Consider the following 14,432-nt stretch of genomic DNA (forward strand, 5'->3'; position numbering starts at 1 on the left):
AGGTTCTCTGTATGCCTCTGGGTGTATCTTAACGCAACGAAACAGAGATACACTCCCATTTCCAACCAAACCCTAAACGGCTTTTACACCCATTCACCTTTTATCATATTAACCACATGACCATCTTTTCCATATTTGATCATTAACCCACCCACTTCCAACCATTTCTCCATTTTAGGAGCAAGTGTTACATGCTATTAACAAAAACAAGTAATTATATCTTAGTAATTATTGACGGTGAGGCATAAAAACCGAAACATTATACATATAAATAGTTTCTGCTGGTGCCCAAAGGGCAGACACCGCTTGAAGCATGTAAAGGTTGACCAAAGTTTGTCAATGTTATTGTTGTATTAATGTTCTTTTGTTGCATAATTATGGAGGTAACTTTGCATGTCAGGCAACTAACAAACAAAGTAATTGTTCCATGGAGACACATTCAGCTCAGGATAACAGCTATGGGCTTGTTTCACAATGAGGAATAAATCCATTTTTCATGAGATATTTCATCATTCCCATCTGAAGTTAGAAGCTAATCAAAGCTGGGAATAAATGTCTTCGTTGCGCAGCCGAGATCTCCTGAGCCCATGAGGATATGCATTAGCAACTTGACAGCTTAAACGCTAAATTAACTCTAAACAGCACTTCATACGTGTTGTTATTAAATTATCCTCCTTCTCGTTTTTCATCATGAATGCTTTGTTGGGATATCCTGCAAGCAGTTATCTCAAAGTTGCCCTCGCTAAATCACCCCGAGGGCCATTGAAATGGTCACTTTGGCTGAATGCTGCAATAACAATGAAGGAGCACTTTTACATACTATAACATTAACAGGACATTAGAGAATTTGTGTTGTGGATGCAGGGTTTCCAGGCTGAATGGTGAAGTCGTTTACACCTTGGTCGCTTTGTAAAGCTGCGGTCTGTTATTCAAATGCAGCCTTTGTTCAGCCAACGCTCTGAACGCTGGACAACTGCCCATTCATATTCATACACACACACACACACAAGTGGACAGTATGGCCCAACAAATGCTAAACAGTCTTACACAGATCTATCCACACTTTATAGACAACATCGGCTACTGTGTAGGAGGTAAGTGAGAGAACAAAAAAGACAGTGTGTACTAGAGCAAAGAAAAGAGAGAATAAGACTGAGAGGAATTTCAGCTTGTGTCCTAGACTGTGATAGGGCTCAGTGCTCGATGCCAAGCCCGACTGTAAAGGAAAGCCTGCTGTGGGTAGATCTGTTCCTGAACATTTGCTCCGAGCTCTACCTCCTACGCCGATGGAGCTCATAAGCATACTTTATTCTGTAACGCTCAGACTGAATAAAAATGGGATATGTCCCTGTTCACCTGGGCGAAGGTGACGCATTGCTCTCAAAGCAGACGGAAAAGCACCCTCACTCAGAAATACAGCTTTGACTAATCGTCCCAAACTGAAGGCTTCAACAACATGGAGCATGTATGAGCCTGCCCAGCCCTGCCTAGCCCAGCCCAAAATAGTCGGCAGGTAGACACGCTTTCCACTCGGCTCACCTTATACCCTCAAGTCAAAAAGACCTGGACAAAAGAGAGGATAATTGCTTTCCACTGTGACCCTAGGATGAGTATCAAGGCCTGGATTAGAGGGACCCTCTTGAGGTGGGACGAGGGGGGAAAGCCCTGATGACTGTAGTGCTGATGTCATATTAAGGTTATCAGGTGCAAAAGGGGATTTTTTGGGGATTACAGTTTTTTTGATTGATAGCCTACCCAGGAAAAGCCTGCTTTGTTTTTTATTCTACACAATGCACTGCAATGTTTCCAAATGTAATATTTCATAACTGAAAAAGACTGCCCACGGTAAATTACTCAACTTGCTGTCATACTGATTGCGTAACAGGGTAACATGAACCAGTAAACAGGTACACTATAGCCATGTCAGTCTTGTATTCAGGAAAACCTGAAAAAGGCATATTAAAAATCTTATTATTAAAACATAAATAAATGTAAAATTACCAATTATAAAACAATGAACAAAATAAGAAATTGGGTTACTTTATAATAAAAACAAATATTTTATATTTACTTATAATCTAAAATAGATTTATTTCAGGGTTATTATTGTTATTATACAGTTATCATTAATATTATTATTAGAAACATTTTGGTCAACTTAAATAAAGCTGAAATAATACACAACACACACACACACATATATATATATATAGGCTATATAATGTTTCCTTGGCAATCATTCAAAGCTCAAAATTACTAACTGGAAATAAATTAACTACAAAACTGGTAATACAAAAATAACGAAAAAGACAAAGCACTATGACTAAAAATTTAATCAAAATAGTCTGTCTATAAAAACTATAGTGTATAAATAATACTAAAATAGCACTGATTTACAGTAATTGTCATAATCTGTTCACTTCAATTGACAGTCTGTGCGTAGAGGCGTGTCGACCTTGTTTTCATTGGCTTGAAGGCGTGGCTTACGTAGCTTGTTGATAAAGAGGACTGAGCGCACATTTCTTCAGGCTTTACCGCGACAGTGGTTGCTACTAGAGACTCGTATACAAACCTGTTATTCAAGTAAACCGAATCACTAGTGTTTCAACTATTCTTGCACATTTATTTTCATCTTCAGCGTGCAAAACAATCCTTTGCATATTCCTTTGAAGAGCATTAAATCCCGGACCCAATGGATTTTCTGTGTCTGGTGTGTGTTGCGGTGAGCGTCAGCGCCTGGTACGCGTCTGCGGAGCGACACAGTGTTTACTGGAACAGCTCGAACGCAAAGTAAGTATTTTACTGCATGCTCCTTTATTTGTTTGAAACCTCTGCGTTGTTTTCCACCTTTATGTAAATAATTTTCCTCTTTATATGATGTAGCTCTTGTTAGTATTCTTCTGTGATATCTAAAATCTCAGCTATCACAAGTTGTAAAAGCTTGGAGCCTATGTAAACTATAGCCATAAAGTACGCAGTATTATTAAATTAATTACGTAGGCTATAACGTTATATACTGAATTAACAGTCTAAATCCACGAGCCGTTAGCGGTTTATAGGCTATGTGGTGTATGCAATGAATGTTTTGTTGCAGTTTCTCGTTCCTACGGTTTTCATTCTGTGTTTAGATTAATGAAACGCATAACTAACTTTTAACTTGGCAAATCATTACACCCTGGCTTGCAGGTTATGTTAGCTCAAGTTGTTTACGCTTTCAGGTTAGTTATCACACACTTCATTGCTTTGATTATTATCTCTGCCTCTAGTCTAACCTTTAACATGCGTTAGTGAATGACATGATAATTACTGTATAAGAGACAGCAGCTGGGCACAGAAGTATAGCCTACATGGAAAGAAACCAGACAGATGGACAGACAGATCAGCCTAAATATACATGCACACATGTTAGTTTTACTATTTGTGTGGGGGCGTTTTATTGACAGGGTGTCTTACTAGATGATATTTACCATACTTTATCCTTCACACAAAACTGTAATGTACAGCAAAACATTTTTTTTTTTTAGCAAATCTAGCCAAATTTGTACAGACACATACACAAAGCATGTAAACAAACAGGCATGAGCACACTGGACTAATATATAGTAGTAGCTTGCACTTTTTATGGGAGGTATCTTGTTACTCTTAGTATGATATTAATATGTTACTGTTACAGATTACACCGTTACAGCACTTTGATGTGTGTTTCATCAAATGATTGCATTTGTAATCTCTCCTCGTAGTGAGGAAGGACAGTTCATCAGGCACTTTCCAGAGATCAATACGAATGACAGCAATCAGAGCGATTTATTAGGCTTTTAGCAAGAACTCAAGAACAAGAAAATGGGTTTTTTGGTGAAGAAAATCAGAAGCTTGTTGACCGTAAAACAGAACCTTTGACCGTGTGCTGGCATTTTTTTTTCCCGCTTCTCATTAACATTGACTTGTTTCACCTGGATTTTTCACGTACACCATGATAAGCCTGTTGTCATAAAAGTTAACTGGTGATAACTGGACTGAATCCGTGCTCATGGTCATGACCCGATTGGAAGCTTTCATGATGTCACAGGTGATTCACACCGTCTGTTGTGATTCAGTCGGGTTTCAGTGAGTTATGTCGTAGTTGCGCAACATGAGTGTACCAGCCTTAACCAGACACGGTCTCAGAAGAGCCTGGCTCAATATCAGCCAGCAGAGAGAGAGAGATCGAGAGAGAAGCAGCAGCTGTTCCTAAAGACAGACACAAGGAGGGATAGCTTCAAGAAATCATGTAATAGAGACCAAACTCTTTTTAGGACCTGCTGTGAAAAGAATGAGGTGGAAGAGACAGGGATGGAGTAATAGGAGCTGCTTGGATCTGGGTATAAAAAAGAAGGATTGGTAATTTGAGTTAGAGGCTTCTATGGAGATGGAGAAAAAGAGGTGGAGGGGATTATGTGGCAGCAGTCTGGTGCGTTGTCCGGCCCCTAATCCCGACATGGACCACATCCACGGAAAGGGTTGCGTAAGCACAACAAGAAAATTTGTAATAACGAAACGCTAAGCCCTCAGAAAATCTCTACATTAAAAATCTGTGCGGATCCCTACTTTTAAAGCTCTCATTCTTGCACACAAGAGACCATGGCAATGTTTGCTCTACTAACATTGAAAATGTTAGAAACAAACACCCACACATCAAAACTAGAATTGTAAATACAATCCCTTCTTGATCTAGTCATAATCTGGCAGGTGTGGTGGGAACTGTGTTTTCACTACGTCTTTCTCCAAGTTAAATCTTTCTCATTAATCTTACATTCTAAGAAAAAAGAAACAATTGCCATTAATCAGGTTTTCGGGTTTCTCCTTTTGCTTTTCTTTCCTTTGAACGACTTCCATCAAAGCCAGTGATTGTTCAATCAGTCTGTGAAACTCAATCAGTTAGTATGTAAGTACACTAGTCAGGCTCGACTAATCAATGCCAGATAGGTGTTAAATATTAATTGGCGTGATCATCTAGATCTGCCTGTTGACTGTTGCAAACAAACACAAACGCACACTAGACTGTTTTTGTACCTGAATGGGTGTGAGTGAACAGTAATGATTTAATCTTCTGCACATGGCCTTTGGCGAGCTGATGCTCTGGTTTGACGGGTATGTGCGTGAGTCTGCGCCCAGAGGAGACTGGATTTTCAGGTCCGGATTGACATATGGATGTTGTTTTCGACGATCTGTTTTTGTGCTCGACGCATGCCTACGCTTGCGCGCTGAAGGGGAAGTGTACAGTCTCGTCATGTTAGCATCATCAAATCATTACTCTCGACCTGAATCATTTGTTCATTTTCGCAAACGTGTTGTCATATGCATTTGTGTTCCCTCGTCAAAGTTTTGCTGGCTCGCATGCAGGGGGAATGTGCGATTAGGGTATATTTAGTAGACTGGGATTCCTTCCAACAAACATGTTGCTATACTTGAACTTTCAGCTGTCCACTCATTGTCCACTCCATTTCCTCTTTGTCCATCCCTTCCTCGCCAGATTCACTTTGTTTGATCTTTTACATGTATCTGAGCATTTAGTGCTGTGTTGTCTTGAGGAGGAGGAGGGGAGCAGACAGATCAGCATTCATATCCAGACAGATTCCACAGACAGGCTGTAAATCTATCTTCTACACACACACACACACACACACACACACACACACACACACACACACACACACACACACACACACACACCCCTGTTCTTTGTTTCTGGCTCATAGATGCACGCAAAAACAGCCGGCTACGTAGGCAGGGCTGTAATCTGTAAAACGGACGGTTCAGCCTCAGATTATACGTAGATGTTGGTAATCTGGCTGAATGACCCATTCACACAGAAATCACTGTATATATTTATAGACACCAGTGTAATCCAGTGCTGTATAATCCCGATTTACACAGAAATGGATGTGTATGGAAATATAATCCATAATTCCACAAAGCATTATAGAATGTTCTACCATCGACGGGGTTGATTGATTACGAAACCGCAGCTCTTTCCGGCTCATATCTGTTGTGTTTTTTCACAGATTAGAGTTCCATTTTAGGGTTTTCAACTGGTTAAGTAATGATGATTAATAATCGGCAGAAATAATCTGATGTTCCAGTTAAAGTTTTTATGTATATAAATGACCCTGGGCCTGTTTTTACATTTCTTGCTGTGTTTTCCAATCATTTTAACCCTTAAAGCCCCTTATTCTGAGCTCTTCCTCTCTTCTCCTTATCTCCAGCCCAGACTTCCTTACTATTTCTCTTTATATGTCCTTATACCCTCCCTGCTCCATCTTTCCGTCCACTTTTTTTCCCACACTGCCCCCTTTGTCTATTTTCTTCAGTCCCTGATTACTATTTTGATTCTCACTGCCCTGTTGAGTTGGAGCTTTCCTGTTTTTCTGTCTGTAGTGTGCTAGATTGTGTAATTGTCGGTGTAGTAAAGTGTGTGACCTCACAAATGTAAACAAAAGAACCAGAAACTTGTTTCCTGGTGTTACTTATTTACCTCAAGTCAAGCGTTTGCCTTCAGCGTCTTCAGCAGCTCACTGTCGCCACCTACAGAATGCTTCCATCACTTGATGATCATTTGTATTTCTCTCTATATATGTATATTTCTCTATATTGCTTTCAGTTTATTACTTCACAGGTACTTTTTTGTGATAAAGGTGCTGACTTTGAATAAAACTCACAGTATGCTACCAAACAACAAGCTAGTGTATCAACAGGCAATTAGCATCAATTTAAAAGTGAAAGACAAAGGGAGGAGGGGGAAATCAGGCATTTGTAAGGAACGGACTGAGAAAGATAGGACGGGGGATGGGTGACAGGTTAGAGGTCAGATAGAAAGAAAGGGTTGTTTCTCCCAAAAATTAGCCTGAATGAAGAGGCCCAGGTTTATAATGCGTTTTTAAACAGAATAGGAAAAGAAAGAGGGTGGAGAAGACGGAGGAAGGGGGAGGTAGAAAGATATATATTAAATATAAAAAGATAGGGGTGGAGCAAAAGGACAGTGATGGATAGGGTGAAATTTTGGTTGTCTGCTCTAAACTCACACAAAATTTCACTGAAATAGGCTCATATCCGTATAATCACACAACCTTCACTTCTGCATGAATGATACTGAAGAAAAATGTGAAATGCAATAACTTAAAAAATAATGCGATGTGGGTAGAATCATTTAAAAAATCACTAGAAAATGGAAAAAGTACTGGTAATTTGGACGTTATCTGTTAAATTTACAGACATTTCCTTTAATCCTAAAACACAACAGCAGAGCGTAATTCAAAATACAACTGTGATAAAACAGTATGGACAATTCCTTCATATTATTAACACAATCAAATGGACCCTAAGACTTCGAGTGTATGTGAGACCATCATTATTCTCTGTTGACCTAAAACTTTATTTTTTCATAACTCCTCTAAGTATGAAAACATTGTAAACTCAAGACTTTGTCATATGCATACCATGATTTGCACATTTGCGATATTTCAATAAATATATTGTGCAGCCCTACACCTTCTCCATCTTGATTTGAAACATGTATCTGTAACCCCCCTAGCCCCACTTTAACCCCTGCAAACGGGCCGTATTGGATAAGTCTGGTGCTTTTGAATAGCAGCGGTGTGATCCGTGTGCTCAGTGTGATAATCCCTGGTTTGGAAGAGCGGATTAGCTGGCTGGCATTCCAACCCGTTCCGCTACGGCTGGGGTAATTACCAGCATGTAATCGACGAGAAGGACAATACGAGAACATACTGCTCGGAAAGAAAGTGAGAGACCGGTGAGGTTAGAAGGACTTAGTGGTGACTTAGCACCTTGAACCTGTCAGACTTTAACGGGACGAAGGCGTAAGACTGAGACGTCTCTGTACTTGTAGTGGAGAAAGAAAGCCAGACAGACAAAAATAGCGTGAAAGCTTCGTGTACGCGCTTGAACAGACAGGTTTTATTACTTGATAGTGTGAGAACAAGCCACTAAAATAGGATCATAATACTTGTCATGACAAGCAGCAGGTCTTAAAGGTTTTCAGTAACCGAGCCCTCAACTCTGTGTGTGTGTGTGTGTGTGTGTGTGTGTGTGTGTGTGTGTGTGTGTGTGTGTGTGTGTGTGTGTGTGTGTGTGTGTGTGTGTGTGTGTGTGTGTGTGTGTGTGTGTGTGTGTGTGTGTGTGTGTGTGTGTGTGTGTGTGTGTGTGTGTGTGTGTGTGTGTCAACTGTTGACAGCGAGCATTGTGCAGTTGGAAGCGAGTACATCTGCTCAGAAGCACACATCTCTGACCGTCTCTCAGTGTGTGTGTGTGTGTGTGTGTGTGTGTGTCCGTCCTGCTGACTGTGTAAGGGTGTGTCTGAAAAATATGACCCTGAACTTTGACATTACTGACCCGCCTGACAGCTTGAAACATTCAGCCAAAAGTGAAAGAGGGGGAGCGCAGACAAACTATTGAGGGGAAAGGGGACAAACACGTATCTGAGAGCAAGTTAAGCTTTAGTTTTACATATAAAGTAGTTTTTTTAATGTATTTGAATGTCTATTTTGCTCATCATGGCTGCATTTATTTGACCACAAATGCAGTACAACAGCAATGTTGTGAGTAATTACATTTTAAAAGAACTGTTTTCAATTTTAATATATTTTCTGCATCATTACTCAAGTCTTCAGAGTCCCATGACCCTTCAGAAATCATTCTAATATGCGGATTTGGTGAACAAGAAAAAAATCGTATTATTATCAATATAGGAAACAGTTGTGCTGCTTAATATTTTTGTGGAACTCTTGCATTTTCACAGGATTCTTTTAAGTGAAGTTCAAAAGAACATAATTTATTTGAAACAGATTTTTTTTGTGTAATAGTGTAAAAGTCTTTACTGTTTTTTTTTTTTAAAGTCTGACACTTGTGTAAGATGAAGACTCATATTAGTCATTAGTAGCCTAAACATGCTCTACATAGTGGAGGTCGGCTCATTCGACCAACGTAATTAGTCTGCGTAAACAAATTACCGAGTGCAACTTTAAACTCAAACTCTTTAAGCCCACACGCAAACATTTAAACACAGGCTCCTCTGTGTCTTGTGATAAACAGATGAGTAATGTGGCCCCCAGGGGCCGCAGGTACAGACAGTCCCCTGAAATGTGTGCTGTTTACATGGATCCGTGGCCCTCTTACAACAGCGTCACTCTCACGCTCGGCCCATCACAGAGCTGCTCTGAGATTGCAGAGCTATCGGCGGCTGGCCTTGGATCAGCTCAGAGAGATTAGACAGGAACGGGAATCATAGTGAGGGCCCACCAGACCCTTTCAATATGAAATCAAATTTAGAGATGTACAGATAATCCAATTATATTCTGATAAATGGCCAATTAATGTTCTATACTATTTTGTCAAAATAAATTAAAAATAAAACACTACAAACTAAAGTAATTTATATTTAAAGAAAATATATGGCGTACAGTATATAAAATTAGCTGAATTTGTTAAATATTACATTTAACCTTTCTATAATTGTCATAATAAAATGTAACAATAATAGACCTTGTTTAGTAATTTAATTATTTTCCCCATACATAAATATAATGATGTTTCATTCATCAGGAATATTTATGTTTATTAGCCAATATATCAATGTTTTATAATAGCCAATAACCGATATGGTACCAATATATTGTGCATCTCAAGGCAAACACCTTGGTGACCCAAAAAAAAAGAGATTAGACTCGTGCCTTAAGCTGATGTATGGGGGATGAGTTAATGACACCCAATTTGTGGTGTCGTCTTGATCTTGCCACCAGGTTTCAAACAGCTCCAGATCAGCTGCTTCAAAGGGACTTCAGAGGAAGTGAGACGGGGCAATCAACCACACAGTCTAGTTCCCAAGTTCCCGAAACTAAAACCGCCAAAACCGTTCACACTGATTCCTGTTTTAGAATCACTTTGACCATTTAGCATCTCATCCACCCTTGGTCTCATCAGCTCTGATGTGTTGATTGGCATATTGAATACACATAAAAAAAACACAGCTTTCCCACACGCAGAAAAGTCAGCTGGCTTAGCAAGGCGTACACCCTGTCTTTTGAACACACTGCTGATTAGAAGCCGTGCGAGACTGACTCTAATCTCTGCATTAAGCGGGGCTAATGAGCGCAGTGATGTGTATGTTTACCCCACGTCTGAATAGACCGCCAGGCTGTTTAGACAGGTCGGCTAATGCTTACTGCAGAGGCACAGTGGGAAAGAGAGAGAGATGAAGGGGGTTGAAGTGGACAACAGGGGGCCCGTCAGGAGCCTGTGTGTCTGTCCGTCATTTAACCACGGCTCCCGATGGCAACAACAACAAATACATGTGCCAAAAGGGAGAAAGTAATAGAGCAAAGGGCAAGCTGGGGGAAAGAGGCCGCCTTGTGTTTTGATGGCGGTTCACGTGAGGGCCGTGTGAGTAAATGTTATGGTAATGTGATTGGGTTTGATGATATTGGGTATATGGAAATGTGAAGTCGTATCATTTATAACAGTCACAAAGCTAAGCAGCCAATCAGATACTTTATGTGGTTTGAACAGGGGCATTGTATGGTCAAAGCGGGGGTGAGTGTATTAAGGGGAGAACATTGTGATTTATTCAGATATGTTGCATTATTCAGAAATGTGAGACAAAATTCACAATAATAAATCAATGACAACATGAAAGCAGAGACACGGAAAGCACAACATACTGAAAGGCCTGTGGATTTGTCATTTGTACATCTGGTAACAGCAGCAGGGAAGCTCAGATCAGACGAAAATGAGAAAAGCAAATGAGACGACAATAAAAGGAGAGACAGACAGAGAGGAGGCTGTGAAAACATGTAGAGCCAACTCAAAGAGCCAGTCAGTCTTAGCGGCTCCATCTCTGTTACCAAGAGAACAAGGAAGAGGTTGTGATGGATCACACAAAGTCAAGGGATTTCAAGATTTTCACCAACAAAAAAAACTGTCAAAATAAACATGTGATCATAAAATATGTTGGAAAAATATATATATTTATATATATATATAACCCTCTCAATCATATTTTGGTGACACAATGAAAAAGGGAGATTTAAGTTCATTCTAAAATGTAAAGTCAAATACTTCAAAACAAAGCAAAATGTATATGGAAATCAAATAAGACGAATTGATTAAAGGGAAATCTTTTCATTGAGGACTTTTAGAAAAACACAGTTGGGCAATTTCCCTTAACACTCCTTTACCCAACATGACACAAAAATGCAGAGTGGAAAGAAAAGAAAAAGAAAAGAGGGATTGCACAGGGTGTTTCACCCAAATAAAAGCAGCAGGTGAAGGGTGAGCACACGTCACTCGCACACGTGCATCAGGGTGTAGCTCTCGTTTCGTGTCACTGTTTCTGTTTGTTTGTGAACATCAAGTTTCTTTTTTGAGCCATTTTATTCCTGAGGTGTGTCTGTGTTTTGAAGGTTGACAGCCATTCATGGATTTTTTTTTCTTATTTCTTCCAGCTTCCTATGGGATGATTACACCGTGGATGTCCGCATTAATGACTACCTAGACATCATCTGCCCTCACTACGCACGGGGCGAGATCCCATCCCAGGAGGCCGAGCGGTACGTGCTCTATATGGTGGAGCTGGAGGACTATGAGAACTGCAAGCCGCAGTCCTTCGACCAGCTGCGCTGGGAGTGCTCCAGACCTTTCGCTCCTCACGCTCCGGAGAAGTTCTCGGAGAAGTTCCAGCGCTTCACTCCCTTCACTCTGGGCAAGGAGTTCCGCCTGGGAGAGAGTTACTACTATATTTGTAAGTATCTTCGTTTGTATTTGTGAGAGTATGCAAAACTAAAAATTTGAAGTTTGTGTGTTAAAATTAAACAATAAAAATGCTGTGTATCAACACACACAAAGTAAATTTTACTTTACTTGACCAACAAGTCGGAAATAATATTAAAAATACATAATGTGCTGAAAAAACAAAAAACAAAAAAAACAGGAAGACCTTCATCATCATGTCATGTGGTGTGACTCCCCAAAAACTAAAAGATATTTATGCATGAATAATTCAGGATATTTGGGAAACAATATTTGTAACTTTTTTAAAACATATTTCAATTATTCGATTTTATTATTTACATTTTTTAAAATATTTATTATATAAGCTATTACTTTTCATTCAATTTGAACTTTTCCTTGAAAATTCATTTTAAAACCAACGTAAATACAAAATGAATGTTTTAGCATTCAATAACACATTCAATTATTTATTATTATTTCAATTATAGTGCTACAGATTCCAATTCTAAATGTCCACTCTGTTTTCCACAGCCAAACCTCTTCACCATCATGGACAGGAGTGTTTGAGACTGAAGGTGGATGTTGTTGGACCTCATGGTAAGTCAAATCAGTTCTTCGCATTACTAACTAGACATTTCTGCAATTACTGAATTACAAGGACAACCAAAGCCTTACTAACAGTCCAACTATATCATTTAATGTTCTAGGTTCCAAGAACAAGAAAAAGATCATTGAGAAGGATGATGAAATGGAAGTAAAGGCTGCTGGAGGAGTACACAACCCATCAAACAGGCTTCCAGCAGGTGAGAACTTCTTTTCCTCGCTTTTGGCAGCGTGTCCATTTGCTTTAGAAAAAGATGTGGAATTTTTAGACTTTTCAAGCCGAGGTGTTAGAGTGACTTTACGCAAGTTACACGGCCACGAAATGTACTCATCATGCTTCTCCTCTACTTTCAGATGACCCTATTGCCATGATCCCAGTCGTGCAGAGGAGCGTGGGCAGTTCGGGTGTTCGTGTGTCTCCCGTCTCGAGTTTCGTCACGTTGATCTCTATACTCCTCTTTCTGCTCCTCCACTGAGCCTGATATAAGAAGACTTTATGGACGCTGGTCCGCTGGGACACAACAGACTTTAATGCCGGTGCTGGTTACCGGCTCTGAAAATAGATTTTCTATGAAGAATTTTTATACAAACTGAAGTTTTGGTGCTGGCGTGCAAGTTGCTGAGTGACGTGTTTGCATTTGTGTTCGTGAGAGTGATGTGACCAGAGAAAGGTGTTTTTGAAGAACCTTCTTTTTTTTTAAGAGTATTTACCGTTCTATAATTCTGTTCCCCCATCAGCTCTTTTCATTTTACTTTTGTAGACCGTATGTGCTCATTTTTCCTGAAAATTCTTCACAAATCTATTTACCAATGTGATTCAGAACAAACCTTAAAGTCAGGAGAACTTGTCTTGTAACTATCAGTTGCAGAACTGGAATTGTGATCACAAGGGAGAACAATAGGCTAGATATTGTGTTTGATAGAGACCTTTGCTCTACTGTACTGATTTGAGCCAAAGATCACAGGATTTATCTTAAAGCTGACCCTGACCTTGCACCTTATAAAGAATTGATGTTCGTGCATATAACAGTGTTTGAAAATCTAGAACAGCTATCGAACTGTGTTTTGGATCTCGTGTTGCTGTAGTTTCAGTTGGTTTCTGTGACGTAATGTGAACACACCCTACAAAATGTACTGGAATTATGTTATAGATGAGATCAGATTTGTTTTTTTTCATAACACAACATTTGGTTTTGATCAGGAATGATCGGTTGTGCTGTTTGTGAGTGAGCGAGAGAGAGAGAGAGAGAGAGAAGCTGGCCTTCTGACAGAGAGCACGACATGCACAAACAATTTAAAACGGTTCAATGAATTCTTTCAAATAAGTTAAAAGAACAATTTCTTTTGTAAAAAGTTATTTTGTACTGTATTGGTTTATAAACTTGTAAATAGCTGTGTAAAAAATGTACATATTAAGAGTTATATAAAATAAAGACATTTGTTAATTATGCAATTGTGTGGAATGTTTTTTTAAAAATAAATATTGTTCAATTGATTCAAAGAAAACAAAGTTTTGGAGCAGCACAGACATATTTTCTGTGCAATTTGTTGAGGCCTCAGAGTAAAGTTTAACACTGTCAAAACACCACCATCAAACTTTCTTCCTGTCCTCTTTCATTCCCTTTTCGTCTCTTTTTTTCTTGGCCAGGACTTCACAGCTTTAAACCAAACATTCAGATGGGGTTGAGATGAATGAAAGAAAAGTGGCACTTGGGTGCCAGGACGTAACTTGCGCATTTTTCTTGGCACTCTCAACTCTTTTTTTTTGACATTTAAGAACATTCAACACAAGATACATTGGACTCGCTAGGTCTTTCTCAGCTTTGGCCATTTTTTGCACCCCTGATGCAACACTTTTTTATAATTTTGAGAGGAGAATTTTGTCTGAAATAAAAGAACAGTCTTCTTTGTCTTGTTTTGTATTACTCTTTGGTCTTTTTCATAGTTTGTCATCCTAAATACAATTCATATTTTCACACTTTTTGCACATTTTGAATAAATTACATAGCTAATACATAAAAAATATTTTTTATTTATTTGACTTTATA

At 39.2% G+C, this 14,432-nt stretch overlaps 1 protein-coding gene across 1 annotated transcript; it reads left to right on the top strand.

Moving 5' to 3' along the window:
* The first annotated feature begins 2,485 nt into the window (after positions 1-2,485).
* efna1b (ephrin-A1b) lies at positions 2,486-13,832 on the top strand. The gene is made up of 5 exons (XM_079625248.1): positions 2,486-2,790; positions 11,496-11,791; positions 12,313-12,378; positions 12,489-12,584; positions 12,739-13,832. The coding sequence occupies exons 1-5, from the start codon at positions 2,693-2,695 to the stop codon at positions 12,858-12,860; spliced, it is 678 nt and encodes a 225-aa protein (XP_079481374.1). The 5' UTR covers positions 2,486-2,692; the 3' UTR covers positions 12,861-13,832.
* Positions 13,833-14,432: the final 600 nt, after the last annotated feature.

This window comes from Phoxinus phoxinus, assembly GCF_949152265.1.
Source record: "Phoxinus phoxinus genome assembly, chromosome: 10".
Taxonomy (NCBI): Eukaryota; Metazoa; Chordata; class Actinopteri; order Cypriniformes; family Leuciscidae; genus Phoxinus; species Phoxinus phoxinus.

Coding starts and splice junctions, on each gene's coding strand:
- efna1b (XM_079625248.1), top strand. CDS start 2,693: ATGGATTTTCTGTGTCTGGTGTGTGTTGCGGTGAGCGTCAGCGCCTGG. Junction 12,379..12,488: donor GGATGTTGTTGGACCTCATG/GTAAGTCAAATC, acceptor TTAATGTTCTAG/GTTCCAAGAACAAGAAAAAG. Junction 12,585..12,738: donor ATCAAACAGGCTTCCAGCAG/GTGAGAACTTCT, acceptor CTCTACTTTCAG/ATGACCCTATTGCCATGATC.